This window comes from Drosophila hydei, unplaced genomic scaffold (genome assembly GCF_003285905.1).
Source record: "Drosophila hydei strain 15085-1641.00,03,60 unplaced genomic scaffold, DhydRS2 tig00000172-arrow-pilon, whole genome shotgun sequence".
NCBI lineage: Eukaryota > Metazoa > Arthropoda > Insecta > Diptera > Drosophilidae > Drosophila > Drosophila hydei.
In genome coordinates, this window is record NW_022045682.1 from 1815817 (window position 1) to 1835325 (window position 19509).

The 19509-nt window shown below is 38.2% G+C and overlaps 1 protein-coding gene across 2 annotated transcripts in view; it reads right to left on the reverse strand.

The window, feature by feature from the left end:
• LOC111602169 (protein cappuccino) overlaps nucleotides 1–19220 on the reverse strand; it is a 41469-nt gene extending 22249 nt beyond the window's left edge. Inside the window, exons 1-2 of one of the 2 annotated variants that reach the window (XM_023319127.2) lie at nucleotides 18868–19220; nucleotides 5314–5707 (exon numbers count right to left, since the gene is read on the reverse strand). In XM_023319127.2, coding sequence (XP_023174895.2) covers nucleotides 5314–5707; nucleotides 18868–19182 — 709 coding nt within the window. In that variant the 5' untranslated portion in view covers nucleotides 19183–19220. Of the gene's footprint in view, nucleotides 1–5313; nucleotides 5711–18867 lie in introns of those variants that run through there. The other variant, XM_023319128.2, reaches the window with a different exon arrangement.
• Nucleotides 19221–19509: the final 289 nt, after the last annotated feature.

A 19509-nucleotide genomic window follows, 5' to 3' on the forward strand; every position in this document is an offset into this window, starting at 1 on the left:
TAAAAGGTAAACTGTTCCATTTATCACTAACTCTTCTTCTCGCCTTCTTCTTTTCGCGTTTAGGTATCAATTTTCGTTTGTTTTTGCAAAAAAAACTTTACGCGTCGATTCTAACACAACTTTTCACTTTTCATACACACATTTTTCCAATTAGCCGCGGCGACAACAACAACGGCGAATGCAACAACGACGGCGATAACGACGGCAACTTCAACTTGAACGATCTGCGCGGCACCAAGTGCAAAGCGTAACTAACAACAACAAGAGCAACTGGTTTATAGGGGCCAGCACATGTGAGCGTAGCCTGGAAGTCGAGGCTGAGAACGCGTGAGAGCGAAAGCCCGCGAGCGTGAGAGCAATTCCGGGGGCTTGTTGTTGGCGGCTTAAAGCTGTAATTTAAACGGTGCACAAAATGAACAAAGGGCTTCAAAGCAAACAAAAGCAACTGGAATCAATATATAAATTAATAAATTGTACTAAGTGTTATAACCTGTTATAATTTCAATAAACGGGAAGCGCTGCTTGCGTTGCAAATAGCATAAAAACAGGAGAGGACATGGGAAGGCGTGAAAAGCCGTGAGAAGGGAGCGAGCTTAAATTAGAGTCATGCTCATGTTCATAGTGTGATCTGGTTCGGTTGCTTCCTTTAACTGCACATAAATACCTCGAAATGAATAAAATAACTTTTCTGTTTAATTAACTAATGTTTTTGTTAAAATCTAAATTCTAAAATCTAAATTCTCTAATTTTAATGTAGTGTTTTTTAATAAAAGCTGTAGAGGATCAGCGTTGCATACTTTTAGACGTTAGGTTTGAAATTTCGTTGCAAAGCTGGCAACGTATTAGTTGCATACTTTTAGGGAGCTTATGAAAAGCATTGAGAATGGAAAATTTAAATAAAATAGGACATTTTTAGGACTGCTAATTTTATATATACTTCTGGAAGCAAAAACGTTAAATGACTGATGGGGAAGATGGCGCTAGTATTGACATTAGCATTAGCAGGGGCATTAGCATTAGCATTAGTATTAGCATTAGCATTAGCATTAGCATTAGCATTGGTGTTGGCATTGGCATTTTCATTAGCGTTCACATTGTCATTGTCAGTGCAATTTTTCTTATGATGATGCCTATATATACCATTATCCTTATCACAACGTCTTAGCCATTTTATTTTCATTATGCTTATCCTAAATATCCTCATTGTAACCAGCATCTTTGTAAGTTATTCATATACCCAAAAATAAGTTTCGCAAATTTCTATCAAAATTGCCCCTAAAAGTTTTGTAGGATGAAAACCCTTGCGAAATAGTTGTTTGAAATTAAATTCCATAACACACACAAACAATTATTGTTAACAACATTAAACCGTTGTTAAAACTCCGTAACGAGCAGGCAGAGTGAGAGAGAGGGAGAGGGAGATAGAAACAACGTGGAGTGTTAGAAGTTTACAAGGAAAACTATTAAAACTAATTGCCATAAATATTAGCGGCCCGCCACGTGGCAGCCCCAACTTTTTTATATGCAGCACAAAGTGTGTAGGTGTGTGTGTGTGTGCAAGCTGTGTGTGTTGGTGTGTGTATAGGCTCTTAATTGAGCACGTCGTCAGTTGTTGTTGTTGTTGTTGTTTTGGTTGCAGTTGGCGCCCAAAACTAAGCCGCGAACGCATTTCGACCTCCCAATCGCCCCGCCAGGCTGGCTGCCCCTCTCTCTCTTGGCCCTCCTCTGAGCTGCTTTTTATATTTTTGCAAATGGAGGCGGCTTGCTGCTGAGTTGTGCTTGGGGCCCATATGAATTATGAATTTATGCATTGAAAGAGGCTCCCGAAAAAAAGAAAGCAAAACGAAGCGAATTTTTGTTGTGTGTATGTGAAATGAATGCGGCACGTCACAGGGGGTAGGGTGGGCACTGTCTGTGTGGGCGTGGCAGCTCAGCTATCTCACGCTAAAAAGGGAATTTTTGATAGCAGCTCTCTGTCTGCCCCCTCTACTCCCTCTCTCACTCTCTCGCGCCTTGGCACGTTTAGAATTTTTCGTTGATTTGATTTTGGACTTTGGAGTCGCTGCAATGGCAGCCATGCAGCCGCCTTTCAATTGCTTTTTGATATAGACAGCCGCCGCACCCACCCCCACCCACTTAACCGCCCACTCGACCCGCAGCCTCTCCAAATTCCCGCGATCTGCCAGCTTTTCTCTCCAGCTGGAAACGCGTCTTTGTAAACAGCCAAAAGCAGCGCCACAGCATGCTCCACCAGCTCTTTTGGCGTCAATTTCTATACCCTACACTCGGCATGGGGCTTGACTATGGTCAGTATCTAGTCACGTCGCAGTTGCAAGAACAATTTTCTTATGATTTTCTATCTATAAGAAATATGTTTTGACAGGGCAAGAAGCTATCTTCATGCCCTTGCATTTTTTTGATTTAATAAGGAAAAACTATTAATTCTAGATAGAATAATAGGGAAGAATAAAGATGCTTCCATATGATTCTGTGTAAAAATAGAATAGCAAGTTACAGGATACAGTTCTAAGGAATAGAGCTGATTCTCTAAACATTTAAAATGAACTGGCTTACTATTACTATTGCTGAATGAGGAATGACGAGCAAAAGAATCAAGAAAATATATCTAATATTGGGCCCATTTCTATCATTTCTGTCTAGTCTAAATAGTTTCTAATAGTACAATATTAAAAACTATATAAGATCAACTCATATATCAAATAAAATCTTTTCATTTTGCTTTGCTTTGCTTTTTATAAAATACATTTTTATAATAATTTTATAATTTATAAAAATTCTTAAAGACATTTCTGCAAAGTTTGGTTGAAGAAATGCTTGAAATTTTATAGATATTAATAAAAACTTCAAAAAATATTTAGGATTTCATAGGAAAATATTAATGGAAACTGAAATGAAATGCTTAGAATATTTTTGATAGGAATTTTGAAAAATATTTAAGCTAATTATCAATAAAGAATTCTTAAAAATATTTCAGAAAATTTTTAAAAATTCTTAAAATTATTATTGCATATTAAGAAAGTCTACAAAATATTTTAGCACTATTTTAATCAAGAATTTTATAAAATATTAAGTAAATTTTTGTGGAAAAAATGCTAAAAATATTATGGGAAATGTTTTAAGAATTTTGAAAAATACAAACAAGTTTCAAAAAGATTTAATTAAAAATTCTTAAAATTTGTTGATTAAAAGTTAAATATATTTAGGGCCACTTTGTGATTCAATTAATTGAATTTCTAAAACTATTAATATATATTATGCTATATACATACAATAAATACAAATGAATTTATAATCTAAAATACCTAATTCAACCTTAAAATTCTAGTTAAATCTAGTTTCGTGTGAGAAAATTTCATTTTTTTCTAGTTTTACTGCTGCGGCAAAGAGTCGTTTAGACTACGCAACCCACACTCAATTAGGGCATTAGAACGTCGTCTCAATAAGGATATTAACTCAATGCGTTTCGCTCATATTTCAATTTGTTTGTAGCCCCTCGCAGGATGCGGGGCGCTAGAACAGTTTGCAGCTTCTTCCACTTCTACTACTTCTTTTTTTAAGTCAGCGCGTTTTTATTTCTGCTTCTTCTTAATAGACAGTCGACTTTTTGAAGTGGGTCGCTGCGCGCTCTCTGTATGTGTGTGTGTGTGTGTGATATGATTGAGAACGTGGCCCGCTTTGTAGTGCGGAGTCAAAAGTCATACTCATATATTTTGCAGTTATTTTCTTACATATATGATATATGTGTTTTTTTTTTAAAGTCAGCATCTCTTAAAGATTTCACATGAATAACTAAAATCTATAAATTTTTGATTTCACTTTGGCTTGGTTGGGCGAGAGGCGGACGCAAGTAAAGATATTATTTTTGCCAGCCAAAATGCCAATAAGTTACGAGTGCCAACAGGCTGTAGGGAACTCGAAAGTTTCTCAAGAGAGACGTAGTGAGTGTGTGTGTGTGTGTATGAGAGAGAGAGGGGAGATATGTGGATACACAACTACTGTAAGCCAGGGCAGAAACAAACAACGCCAGCGGAAAAGTAAAGCTCAGAGAAATTTCTAACAGTCAAGAGCGCAGGCGAAACAACAAAAGCGGATTGCCAGATGGCGGGATATTCAGGCTGTAGAGAATGGGATATATCTGGGATGAACAAGGAAATAAAAAGAAAGTGCACAAAATTTCATAAAACTTCAATGAAAAGTTTCGGGCCTTGTTCCTCATTCTTTTTTCTATTTTCGAAAAACTTGCACGAAAATTCTTATTTAAACTACGCTTAAATTGCAATAAGTCGACGGGCTGAGAATGCGAAGGAGATAGAGCGACTGTGAGGAACAGAGATAGAGAGAGAGAGAGTGAGAAAGAGAGAGCGATACTAGTTACAGAGAACTGCACGGATTTAGTGTGAGCTGCAGGCTTCCAAGCGAACTGTGTAATAAAACAAAAGTCAGCAAAAGTTCAAAATGAAAACAATGCAAAAATATGAAGTATTTGGCATACTGAACTAAGTAATAATACAACAAGAAATAGGCGAGATATCGACTATGATATGCCTAGAAGTGATGACAATGTTAAGAATATTACTTCAAGCAACAGTTGTCTGATGACAATGACAATGACAATGACAATGACAATGACAAAGACAATGACAATGACAATGACAATGACAATGACAATGACAATGACAATGACAATGACAATGACAATGACAATGACAATGACAATGACAATGACAATGGCAATGGCAATGACAATGACAATGACAATGACAATGACAATGACAATGACAATGACAATGACAATGACAATGACAATGACAATGACAATGACAATGACAATGACAATGACAATGACAATGACAATGACAATGACAATGACAATGACAATGACAATGACAATGACAATGACAATGACAATGACAATGACAATGACAATGACAATGACAATGACAATGACAATGACAATGACAATGACATCAGTTGTGTTAATAATAAGCAAAGATCAGCTTGTATACCAATACACTCTGTTATACTTATAGCAAGTGCTGCATTGCTTAAGGCTAAACTGTTATACGCTTTCCAGCCTTAGGTGCGGGTATTCCAACGGCCCTGATTTGCTTGGTTTGGCGATTGAAACAGGAACACAAAAAAGTAAAAAAATTGAAATAAAATTTGCGGACAAACTGAATTTGGACAGCGATAAAAAAGGGGAGAAGAAGAAGAATAAGTCGAGTAATAACAATCAAAAGCAAAAACAAAAAACTGAACAAATATTGTTGGTGAACTTTGAAATTGACTTACGAAAATCCATTTGTTCGGCACTGGCATTCAATTGTCCGTGGCCCACATCCGGCGGAGTCCAGTCCGCTAGCGGTGAGGCGGGCAGCGACGTGGGCGACACCGGCGGAGTTGCCTGCAGGAATACATCTCGTTTCTGCTTGACATAACGGCTAAAAACTCGCGCCTGCTGATGGCTGCTGTTGCTGCTGCTGTTGCGTCTGTCCTCCAGCGCCGCCAAAGGTGGCATGCAACCAGGACCGTGCCGCCCACCCGCTGCCAGGCGTAGAAAACTGCCCGTTGCCTGCGGCGAGCTGCTGCTGCCTGCCGCCCGATTCTGACCATGTGCATTGCCCATTGGAGCTGGCTCTAAAAGATTGAGCTGACTTTGATTCGGAGCAGCACTTGGCGGCCACAACTGCTGTGGAGGAAGAGAGAAAGACAGAGGGTGAGTGGGTAGAGAACTTTTACGAAAATCAATTAAAAAAGTTTTCAATCAGCCGCATTGTTTGGGTTGATTTTCTACTTTTTCCTTCTCTCATTTTTCTTCTTTTTTTGGCTGTTGCTACAAAAACTTTTCTGTTGCAGAAATATGAAATGAATTAGTTCAGGTAGGGTAAAAGTTCTGTCTCGATTTCTATAGATATCTGTGCAATATATATATACATATATATATATATTTGATATATTTTATGACTACTTTTTGGCTGGCGGCCACCGCAACGTTGAGTTTTGTGTTCGTCTAGCGTCGCTTGGGCAACTTGCAGCGCGCAACTTGCAACAAGCTGCAAATTGAACTTTTACTTTTAACAACTGTGGCGCACTACAGCAACGACTCAATAATGATCATTAAGCAACAATCGAATTCTCATTCGCAAATGGCAAAAGCATTGAAAGCGACAAAATTTCGAAGCTTTTCAGCTTTGTTTGAGCACATTTCAAGGGTTTCCCATTTCAACTCTGAATTTTTTTTAGAAATTCTTATGAAATGCTTTTTAGAAATTGAAAAATATAAATTGAAAACAAAGTTCTTAAAGCTAAAATATTTAAAGCGACGTCTTTATAAAAAAAAAAACATATTTGAGCGCTTAAAACTTAATAAAAAAAATAATAAAAATAATATTAGTTTTGATGTATGTCTTCAATCAATTTCATTGAACTGAAATTTATACGTATATTATATATAGATAAATATATCCATATCTGCGAATAAAAATAAAATTTAAAGATATCTTCTTCACATAATTTATCGCTAGCTGATAAACCTATAAAAAGTTTTTGTTTATGAAAAAAAAAAAAAAAACAATTTTACGCGATAAAAATTACAAGAAGAAAATATGAAATTCAATAAAAAATAAATAATTGATAAAAATTAAATAAAAAATATATAATAATTTTACTTAATTTGTATTATTATTTATTTTGAAGAAAAAAAATAATAAAAAAATTTAAAATACAATTCAAATGTATTTATAAAAGAAAACCTTTAAAATATAATCTATAGTTAAATAAATGGAAATATGTATCTTAAAGATACAACATTAAAAAACGCAACTGTAAAATATAACTCAAATATTTGCCTATAAAATTATCCCTAATTGAAACAAATTTTATATAGCGCGTTTTCTCTGAAGTATTATAAATTCTATATATTTCTCTCCCTCCCTTTCTCTGTCGCTCTCGTTTTTTTCCACGGCGTCTACATAAATCACAATAATAAAACAAATTAGCAACAATATTTTTTATCGCCCAAGTATTTTATTTTTATACTAATTGAAATACTTGGGCGGGGCGGCATAAGGTGTGGCATGGCCCGGCGTTTGTTCAAAAATTTTTAGCTTAAAATTAATTGTTGGCCATAAATTTGTTTTAGTTGGTTGTCCTGGACACGGCAACAAAAATGAAAGGGCGGCATGGATCGCCCACAGTGAGTCACGCGCGCTGCATAATGAGAGGCATATCTGTATGTGTGTGTGTGTGTCCTTTGCCTAAATCAGTTTTCAATTATAACGAGAGAGAGGGAGGGAGAAAGCGAAAAATAATGACGCAAACACTTGAGCCAAATTGTGTCAAAAGCGCAATTTACTACAATTTGCTGTAACGAAAACGAAAGCGAAAGCAAACACACACACACATACGCACGCACAGTCTCTCTTTAACACACACACACACAAACATAAGCTGGCTGTTACAAACCTCAGCAGCACTTCCGTTGCAATTTATACAAATCTGTTTCGCCTTCTTATGCTCCTTTTCTTTTAATTGTTTTTGTTATTGTCGTAGTTGCGTTTTGCTTTGTGCTAATGCGGCAAGTTCGTGACAGCCTCAATTTCCGCTCTCACGCGCGCTCCTCTCTATCGCTCTCTCACTCACTGCCGCAACGCCTTGCTTAAATGCATAGGGGATTTTGTGTGTTTTGATTTGATTTCTGTTTATCACGACGCGTTTTTCTTTACGTTTGCGTTTTCGCATTGCAAAACACTGGGAAATTGTTTAATAAATTGCAACAAAATGCGGCACAACAAAAATTAAAATCTAATTGCAACTGCAACCGCTGCAGTAGTCAGAAACGTGGCGTTTGTGTCAAATGCATCACGTAAACAACACGAAGCGTGTTACGTTTGCCGAAGCGACGCAGCGGGAGCCGAACCCGAAGTTTTCGCCGTCGTCAGCTGGCTTTGGCCTAGGACAACAAGTAAGGCAACGGCGACGAGCGAATTTGTCGAAGCGGCGAGTGGAAAAATCGATGGCACACTGAACAGCAAACCAAGCCGCCAGCAAATCGCCGCAAACGCAGCGAATTGCCAAAGCAAAATGATGAGAGCGCAGCATAACAAGAGAGCAAGAATAGGAGAGAGTAAACGATAACAGCTGAGCGTTTGTTGTCGAAAAGTTGTGTTTAGACTGTTCTAATCTTTCTATGCGCTGCACTTCATATATGAAGAAACAAACATGAGAATATACTTGAAAACATTAATAGTTTATCTACGTGTTTAGTAATGTAGGATTCGATTATATGGAAATTTAATTTCCTACTTAATATTCTCTTAATTAACACATACTATGCTCACTGTAGCGCAAATGCTAGTCTATATAGCCTATGCCTGCAGATAATTAGCATTTAGAGCTGTGGACTTCACCTCAGACTAAGCATTATACGCTTTAAATGACTCATTGTCCAGTCACAAACACAAACACAGCCATAAAAACAATCGCAAACGTTATTTTTATGAGCTTTCCTCAGACTTAAACACTGATAGCAGAGCCCAAGCCTTATCAGAGGAGCAAGGGGAAAAGGGGCTGGGGCGAATTGTCAAATGCAAATAGGCACGAAGTACACAATATAAAAATAAAATTCCATTTACTCATTGGTTAAGTGATGATAAAATGTTTAAGCACACGGCACAATCGTTGCTGCTGCTCTTGTTCCTCTCTCAGTTTTCATTGTTCTAGTGGTCAGCTTTATTGGAAGGTTTTTTTATGTTTTTTGAATTGATAAAAAACGGGGGAATATCACAGTGTGTGAATAACCGACGATTGCATGCGCTATAAATAAAACGTGGGTCACATGTAAATTACCGGGTAGATGCTATTGCTATATATTAAAGGTCTGAATGACTGAGTGTATTTAATTAGATTATCTATCTGAACTAATTGATTGACTGGTTGACCGATGAGAAATGTTATAAAACAAGGCAATATATATATTTATATATAAGGCAATATATGTGATTAAGATAGTCTCTTTCTTAGTATGAAGGTTTTCTAATCTATACAAATTCTAGTGTTAAGTGATTAATTGATAAGTAACGTCATAAAACTCTTTAATGAAGACAGTATAGATTGACTGAAGTAAATTAAATAAGTTTTCGTTGACGTAGAATAAAGTAATAATATATATAAATATATAATAATTCGAGCTGAAGTGCTTGGCTGATTAATTGATGAGAAATGTGATATAATATTGCAATAGCTAATTTAGATAAGTTTTGTGTATATAACTTCGATATATGATTTTGAAGTAATTTATATGTAATTGTGACTGATTGATTGATAAGCAAACTTGTAGAGCAATATAATATAATTGTATTATAAAAAATTGGTTAAGTACGTTGACGTAGATTGGAACAGCAATCTATTCATGGAGATAAGTTGATTGATTGACTGATTGATTGACTGATGAACTGATTGATTGATAAGTAATGATACATCACATTGCATTTATAGATATATATGCATATATATGTATATATATATATATATATGTAGTGGTAACTTGGGTAACTTATTTGTCAGTGCTTGGATTGATTGAGTGATTGAACGATTGAATATCATTGTACAGCCCAAACAGAAACATCTAGAGAAATAAATTTTGTTCTTTCCATAATAATATTAGGTAATACTATATAGAAAGAGACTTCAATATCTACTCTTCATTTTAATATTATGTTATTGAAATATTCATAGCTGTGTAGAGCATTTGGACTGTTTGAGTTTCCCTTATGATGGAAGTGCTAATTTTTTTTTGGACTCTCCGATTTCGGTTTCAATTTGATATTTGTATATTTTTTCGCACTTTTTTGTCAGCGCGCTTGTTTGCTTTTGTGGGTCACGAGTGTGTCAATTGAGTGTAGGAAATGTTGCTGTTGTTGCCCGCTTGATAAGCCGTTTATGGCACTGATAAGGCAAGCGACTCGACTCGAGCAACGAGTGCAGTTTTTTTGGGAGCTCTGATGAGTTCGCTTGGGGTTGACTGTGCGCCTGGTGGCACGTAGCACAGTTGTAAAGTGTGTGCCTCATTTGAAACGAGGCAGACTAACAAGGGGCTTAATTAGCCAAGCGCCGAGAGATTTTCATATTAATTTGTCTAATGCAAAATGCATGCAAAATCCACACAAAAGTTGAAAGTCATTTAATTAATGTGGAGGAGCGACAGAGAGGAGAGAGGGGGAGGGGGAGAGAGGCGGCAGCCTCAGGGGTGGCACTGAAGCCATGTGACACATTGTTTGACAAATTGCAAGACGCACGATAAACTGCTAGCAAAGTTAACAAAATCATCAGAGCTGCAACAGCAGCAGAAGCACACACAAAGTTTAATGCCAGCAGGCAGCTAAAGCTGCTAAGCTCGGCTACAACACGTGCGCGTGCTGCACAGTTGCAACAACAACAAACGGCGCATGATCGACCAGCAGCTGCTGTGTAGCAATAGAAGAAATCCAAGGACTGCTGCTGGCTGTAAGCACAAAATATCATATCCCATTGGAGTCGTTCAATTATTACAGGGTATAGCAGACAACAATGTTGCACACGAGCCTCGCTAACTCCTGCGGGCGTAGCAAGCAAATGCTGCTGCTGCTGCGCTGTTGCTGCTGTTGGTGTTGTTGATGACAACGCGAAAAACGCGGCCACGCGGCGTATGAGCAATGAGACGAGTGCTGCCCGACAACAGCAACAGCAACAGGAACAGAACATGCAACAACAAACAGGAAACATGGCCAAACAGCTGCTGCAGCATCGTCTACGCTGCTGGATGGCTACCCTCCCCTCCCCGCCCCCTTGACGATGCGCCTTCGCCTTCAGCTCTGGGAAATACAATGACAAAGTCAGTTATGGTCAATAAAATGCAATGTGCAAAGCGACAATGACGACAACAACAATATCTGCTAACTGCAGTAACGACAACAACTACAACAACGTCTACAGAACAGCGCCTCGGCGTGCAGCCAACAGATGGCGCTTGAGTCGCCTGGCGGCCATTACTACAAACTATTGATGAGCGCGTGAGTGTTTAACACGCACATAACTGAACTATCGTATGCCGTTAAGTTTTCCAATATCGTGCTGAGCACTTTTCAAGTTTTTTATATGCAAAAAACTTTGCTGTAACTTGAGGCAATCTCCCTCTCAGGCAGTTAGTCAATCGCTTAGTTGTTGACTCAGCTAATTCTATCATCAGTCAGCTATTCTATAAGTCACGTTTTCGGGAAGCGAATCAGTCACTCGTACATAATCAGTGTATACACTGGTTGTTCAGTTGATCAATCAATCAGTCAGCTTTTGTTTTGATTACTCTTTCCATAAGTCAATCACGCGTTAATCAGTCGGTCATTAGTTCATAAGTTCATAAGTGTATTCAGTCAGTTATTTAGCTGATCTATCAATGAGGCGATCAATCACTATTTTCAACCAATATCAATCGGTCAATCAGCCTGTCAATCAAGTAGTTCATATTTCCTCAGTTAATCAAGCAGTCAGTCACTCAAGTCGTCAATCACTCATTCAGTTAGTAGTCTTCAATCCTTCAGTCATTTTATCAGTTAGTCAACCCGTCATTCAACTGCTCAATCAATATTCACTGCTGTCGAGTCAATCAGTCTGTCTCAGTCTGTCTGTCATTCAGCCATCAATCAGCTTTCAATCAGAGAAGTTTACCAGTGAGCGTGTCATTCAGTAAGTCTCAACTCATCAATCAGTTCTCATTCTGTCAGTCAATCAGTCGTCACTCTCTCTGTCAGTCAGTCAGCCAATCTCTAGCTCCGTCATTTAATTCATCAATCAATCAGTCAACCCTTCTGTGAGTCATTCCACAGTTATTCCCACTCATTCAGTGCCTGGCTAAATTGTAGCTGGACAGCACGCGCCCATCTCTAGGCTCCTCGCTTTATAGTTTTATTACATTGGGCGTTATGGGCGTGACCAATGGCTGACTATCCACGCGGTTAATATCGTTAAAACAAACAACGGGCTAGTTGATGCGAGCCGAACGCGCTCCAGAGACTTGCGACAGCTGACGGCCAGTCGCTGCCACGATGCTTAGAGCGTTTAAAAGTGGGCGTGGCAACGCCCTGTTACAAAGTTAACTCGCCATGGCGTGCAGCAATAAAGAAAATAAAAACTATTGGCGACAAGAGAGCGTATTGTTCGATGAGTTGAAGATTTAACACTAACTACAAAAGAAGAGAGAGCAGGAATGGGTGAGAGCGGGAAAGAGAGAGAAAGGAAGAGCTACAGAGAAAGAGGCAGCGAGAGCGAGAAAGAGAGCAGAAAGGACGGAGAGTGAGAAAGATGAAGCTAAAAGGAGAGAGAGACAAGCAGCGAAAAGGAGAAAGAGAGCGTGAAAAGGAAAGGGAGATAGAGAGAGGGAGAGAGAGAACAAAAGAGAAAGAAATTTAAAAAGACAGAGAAAGATAGAGAGACAGAGGAAGATAAGCATTATGAAATATATAGACACAGAGAAGAAAAGCGATCGAGATACGGAAAAAAGAGACATTAATAGAGAGAGAGGGACGGAGATAGACATGAAATAAAGAGAGTGACAGAGAAAGTAATCCAGAGATCTAGAAAAAGAGAATTAAGTAAGAGAGCGAGAGGGAACAGACAACGATAAAGAGAAAGAGAGAGAGAGCACGAGTGAAGAGGTAATGGGAAAGAAACAGAGGCAGATTGAAACCGAGTGTAAAAGGGAAGGGATGGAATAAGACAGAAGACCCACAATAAACGAGGGGAGTCCATAAAATTACCTCTCTAAACTACAAAATAAATAAGAATAAATCATTAAATTTATTCAAAAATTACTTCTATTTTCTCTAGAAGTTGTGAGACTACCCTCGTGTATCTTTCAGATACAATAAATCTTTCTATCTATGATTTAATAAAATATTTCGTCGACAAAAACTACATCGATGGAACCACAAATCGATATATATAATTTCAATAGTGTCAATCGCTGTGCAATAGTTTAAATTGCAATTGCTTTGCCTGCTTTGAGGCGTGCAAAAATATGTGAATAAAAGAGAAACAAAGAAATAAAACAAAATATGAATGGAAAAATGAGAAATGTGGAATGAAAACTGTAACTGAAACGAAACGAAAGCGAATGAAACGAAACGAGCAGCTCGCGAATGCTGGCAATTTGAAATTGTTTTAAATTATGACTGTGGCTGAGCATTTGCGGCATTGCAGCCACATTTTAGCCCCCATATGCCACCAACAGCAACTGGTTGGGGCAGGTAGCATGCAGCATGTGGCAAGGGGCAAGAGAGCAATGTGGGCGTAAGCCCAGTTTGTCCAAATTATTCGGCCACATGCATTGTAATTTGTATGCAGGCTACCAAAAAAAGTGTTATATGCTCGCCTAGCCAGCGCAAAGGGGTATATGGGGTTTGGTCGGGCTGTTTGTTAGCTAAGTACTTAAAGCTCGATAATCGAATGTTTCTTGAAATCTTTACCTGCATCTCTATTTGATCTTGCTCTTTTGCTCTCTCTTACTCTCTCTCTTTCTCTGATTAATTTGATCTCTTTCATCATATATATATATCTTTTTTTGCTGTTTTCTTTTATTTCCCTCATTCTCAATGTTTGTCTGCCTCTTAATTAATTTCCCTTCTTCCCCTGTTCTGTATCCAAATTCTAAAAATCCATTTCTCTTTCCCTGCATCTCTCTCTGTCTCTCTCTCTCTCATCTCTGATCTCCCCTTGCCTTCCTCTTTGATACTCAGACCTTCGGCTAACCATATCCTTCCCTCTTTTTATCTGTATTTTATTTAATTTCTTTCTCTCTCTTATTCTGTCCCTTCTTCGCTCTCCCTTTCGACCTATCCTTTCATCTTTTTTTCCTTCTCTTTCTCTCTTTTTTCTAGATTGTACCATATCTTTCCTTTATGTTTCTTTTCTCTTTCCTTTGCAATCACACTTTCCCCTCTCTCTCCCTCTCTCTCTCTCCCTCTCTCTCTCCCTCTCTCTCTCCCTCTCTCTCTCTCCCTCTCTCTCTCCCTCTCTCTATCTATCTCTCTCTCTCTCTCCCTCTCTCTATCTCTCTCTCTCTCTCTCTCTCTCTCTCTCTCTCTCTCTCTCTCTCCTCTCTCTCCTCTCTCTCCCTCTCTCTCCCTCTCTCTCCCTCTCTCTCCCTCTCTCTCCCTCCTCTCTCCCTCCCTCTCTCTCTCCCTCTCTCTCTCCCTCTCTCCCTCCCTCTCTCTCTCTTTAATGATTTTCTAATATTTCAATATTTGGACGAGTATCATGCAGTCGTGCATGTCTGCGAAGATGTGCTTTAATTTTTTTGAAAGAATCAAATTTTTTGTTGCGTGAAAATTAATTAAAACGCGTCGCATTTGTTGGCCAAATTGAGCGAATGCAGAATGCGCGTAAATCAACGGTAAATTTTCGTGCAAATTTGAAGTGTATTTATTGTCCATCACACACACCCACACCCACACACACTCGCACACTCGATTTGAGTGGTTCACACCGTTCGTCCGTTTGGCAACTTTAATTGCTTTGGTGGTTTGGGCCAAATTAGATTTTGCGGTTCTGTCGCGTCGCTCTTCGCCAATTGCCAATCCATTGGCCTTGCAATCGAGCGAGGGAGTGAGCTGCTCAAGAGGCGAGCGCAAGGGACGGCGCAATTTCATCTTGGCTCTTAACGTGCTTAAAAAGTGCATGCAAATGCGCGTCTGATGCTGACGCCTCATCAATTAATGTTGTCAATGGCTAAAGCAAAAGCCGTAAAGAAACCATTTAAAAGAGAGTTAGAAGGAAACTGAGCAGGGAGAACTGAATAGAGAGCTTAGCGCCTGGATTATTCATTGAAGGCGAATTTTCAATTCAATAAACTATTATTTCGCATCAAAGGAACTTAGTCCTTAGCAATGGAAGGGCGACATGATCAACTGTAACTGGATCTGAATCTGTGCCTATCTGTCTATCTGTCTATCTATATCTATATCTATATCTATATCTATATCTATATCTATATCTATATCTATATCTATATCTATATCTATATCTATATCTATATCTATATCTATATCTATATCTATATCTATATCTATATCTATATCTATATCTATATCTATATCTATATCTATATCTATATCTATATCTATATCTATATCTATATCTATATCTATATCTATATCTATATCTATATCTATATCTATATCTATATCTATATCTATATCTATATCTATATCTATATCTATATCTATATCTATATCTATATCTATATCTATATCTATATCTATATCTATATCTATATCTATATCTATATCTATATCTATATCTATATCTATATCTATATCTATCTATATCTATATCTATATCTATATCTATATCTATATCTATATCTATATCTATATCTATATCTATATCTATATCTATATCTATATCTATATCTATATCTATATCTATATCTATATCTATATCTATATCTATATCTATATCTATATCTATATCTATATCTATATCTATATCTATATCTATATCTATATCTATATCTATATCTATATCTATATCTATATCTATATCTATATCTATATCTATATCTATATCTATATCTATATCTATATCTATATCTATATCTATATCTATATCTATATCTATATCTATATCTATATCTATATCTATATCTATATCTATGCGAGAGCGAGAGCGAGAGCGAGAGCGAGAGCGAGAGCGAGAGCGAGAGCGAGAGCGAGAGCGATAGAGCGAGAGCGAGAGCGAGAGCGTAGAGCGAGAGCGAGAGCGAGAGCGAGAGCGAGATGCTGAGAGGAGAGCGAGAGCTAGAGCGAGAGCGAGAGCGAGAGCGAGAGCGAGAGCGAGAGCGAGAGCGAGAGCGAGAGCGAGAGCTAGAGCGAGATCGAGAGCGAGAGCGAGAGCGAGAGCGAGAGCGAGATCGAGAGCGATAGCGAGAGCTGAGCTAGAGCGAGAGCGAGAGCTAGAGCGAGAGCGAGAGCGATAGCGATAGCGAGATCGAGAGCTAGAGCGAGATCGAGAGCTAGATGCGAATCGACTATATCTGTATCTATATCTATATCTATATCTGTATCTATATCTATATCTATATCTATATCTATATCTATATCTATATCTATATCTATATCTATATCTATATCTATATCTATATCTATATCTATATCTATATCTCTATCTCTATCTCGTATCTCTATTTGTGTCTTTATCTCCACCTGTACCTGTATCTGTACCTGTAACTTAAAGTATGGGCACCTATTTTTATTGTCAGCCTCTACGTATTTCACCTTGCCGCGGGCCATTGACAGTGCGCGCAAGTTAAATGCTGTCGCTGTGGACTTGATCCCTAGTCGTCCTCTTTGCCTCTGCTGTTACGCACCATAAAGTTGATTTATTTGTGAAAAGTTTTTGCAGCTTCCCCCACAAATATAGCTCAGACTCGGTCTCCCTCTGTGCCTGGCCCTTGGCTAGTTTGTTATAGGCGGAAAATTGTAAGCCTAATCCTAATGCTCTCTAATTACATTGGAGGCGCAGAGCCGCCTGTCGAGGCCTTGACTGCTGCTAACTGCTAGGCAACTGCCAACTGGCAACTGGCAACTGGCAACTGGCAACGGCAACTGCTTTTGACCACTTGTTTGTTGCCTACTTTACGGCTACTTATCACATTTTTGCTGTAGTCTGCGTTAGCTTGAATTGCCCGCGCCTAAGCCAAAGATGCGCCTAATTATTTGCCTGCTGGCCCAGTCTGTGCCAGGACTCGGGGATTATTGAACTGTTCAGCGACAAACACAATGTGATATGTCCAAGACTGAGACAACTGAAAACAGTGCGACCTACGGGCACAATTAGAGCAGGCTAAAGCAGAAAGCTACATATTCTAGAATTTAGAGCAGCTTGCCAACATAGCTAAGTACTTTCTCTCTGTGTGTGGGGCTGGCTGTTAGCTTAACGCATATGTAGCTGGGAAATGCAATTTGAAAGCTCAGAGAAAGACCAAGAAATCGTTCCCTGCGGCATTTGCAGTTGGAAATTGTCATTGGAGTTGCAGAGATAGAGAAGTCTTTGATCTATCTAAGCCCATTTTCGATGAGGTCATTGTGGCTTCAATTGAAAAATGATTAAACTGACCTTCGGCAGCTACTAAAATAGCAAGCAAAATGTCAAACAGTCTCGCTTCAGCTAAAACTCACTCTTTCTGCTGCTTGCTGGCTTGCTTTAAGCTACTTTAGTAGCTTATCAACACACGCAAGGTCTTTTGGGGCATTTGATTTACTATAGAAAATAGCCTTGACATTAAAAGAGCAGCGAGCCCCAACTTTTCAAATATATGAAGTAAATATTCCAATGAAAAACATTATTTGTGACAATGTTCGAAGCCAACGCCCATGCATTAAGCAGCAGTAGAAATGTTGGCCTTTATCGGATGCCAAACACATGACAATTTCTGCTGTCATAATAAAGTTATATATACATTATAAATAGAGTGGCAGATACATTTTAAAATATGTGCATTATCTCAATTCACATCTGAATACCCTGTAGGTATTACAGCTGGCCTGAGCGAGTGGAAGCATTTCGCAATTTATTACTGATTAGCTTAGAGAACCGAATAGATTTATGGAATTGAGTCTAGTTATTTCTGCTCGTATGAGTTCTATAATATCGTGGACTTCTTACTTATGCTTGAGAGCAAAAATGCTAAGGCAAATGCTTCAGATATGCAAGAATCCATATAGATTGAGAATATATCACGTATACGCAAAGCAGACATAATAAGATACTGATTAAATACTACAAAATAACGCGAGAAAATAGTCAAATAAAAATAAAAGTTAAGAAAAAATCAGACAAAACAAATCAAAATTCTTAATGCTTAATATTGGTACGAATAAAAATAAATATATTAAAAAAAAACCGAAAAATGTTTAAAAAAAATTTTTAAGATGTAAATTCAATTGACAAAATGGTATAAAAATAATAATAAATAATTTTAATTATAATAATGTTAATAATCATTAATATAAAATACTAAGAAATATTTAAAAAAAATATTTATCTAAATATTTTTATCTTAGACCAAAGTGGAAGCTCACATGAAAGGCAATAGAAAAGCTTCACAGGCAGAGAAGCTCGACTAGAGCTTGTTGTTTTTATTTGTTGTTAAATTTATGATGGGTACTACAAAGTGGCGACCCCAGCACACTTGACTGTCGCCACTGCTATCCACCTACTGCCCTCGGCCCCAACTTCTGTTGCCATTTCGTCGAGTGGCTGGCAAAAAGGCAAAGCCGCAGCGCAAACAGCAAGCGAAAATGGCGAGCAATAAAAATAATTGCAAATTTCGAAATTTAAGTGTAGGCGTGTCTGCTACGTTTAAAGTACGTACAGCAAGAGAGACAGGTAGAGGGAGAGAGGGCGAGGTGGTGGGAGAGAACACACCTGAACCCTGACCCCTGCTACGCTGAGTGCAAACAATGGCCAACGAGGCGAATGCTCAACGTGCTGTAAAATCAGCGCGTCGCGGTTTTTTTTTGCTGCTGCTGCTGCTGCTGCCATTATTGTTGCCATTTTTTTGTTGTCTCTGTGTGTGTGTGTGTGTGCAGCTTGTGTCTGCGTGTGGTTTACAATCTGTTTCGCAACTCACGTAAAATATAAGGTAATTTGTGGAAATTTGATGTTTATCGTAAATTGTTTTTTATTTGCGCAATGTCACCATTTGCGGTTTGCCAACACACACACACTCACACACACAGAGAGAGAGAGCGAAGCTTTTTTTTAATTGCGCCTGCAAAACAATTGGAATAAATTTTTATTTCGTTTTCAATTTACCTGCACAGCAGCCGCAGAGGCAGCGGCAGCAGCAGCGGCGGCAGCGGCAGCGGCTCGACTTCTCTTGCTTCTTCTGCGTTTTGTTGATTGGCCAGTTGCGGTTGCTGCTGTTGTTTTTGATGTTGTTGTTGCTGTTGCTGCGGTGTTGCCATAGCTAATGGTTGTTGCCATTGCTGCCTTCAAACGGCCAGCAGCTTCCGCTCGCCGCATTACGATCTTGTTCAGCGCCTTGTTCAGCTGCCGCAGCAGCACGTAGATCAGCAGCAGCAGCCAAATGGCTGCCATTTCGGAGAGAAAACTCCATTTCCTGCCCATTTCTTGTGCTACATATATATGTGTTGATATATATATATATAAATATATATATACATATATATATATAAATATATAAATATATAAATATATATGATTGTTGTTGTGTTTAGAGCCTAGAATAAAAGCGACTGCTCTGTTAGGCAGTAAAACAAACAAAAATAAATAAAACGGCAAAACAACGAGAGTTTTACATTTTCAGTTTATTCATAATAGTTATATATCTCATATTCATGTAATATCGTACGTATATATATAGTAATTACCAGCTAAGTTACAGTTAAAATTTAGTTTAAGTAAAATGCTTGGAGCGCCTGGCGACCAACATCT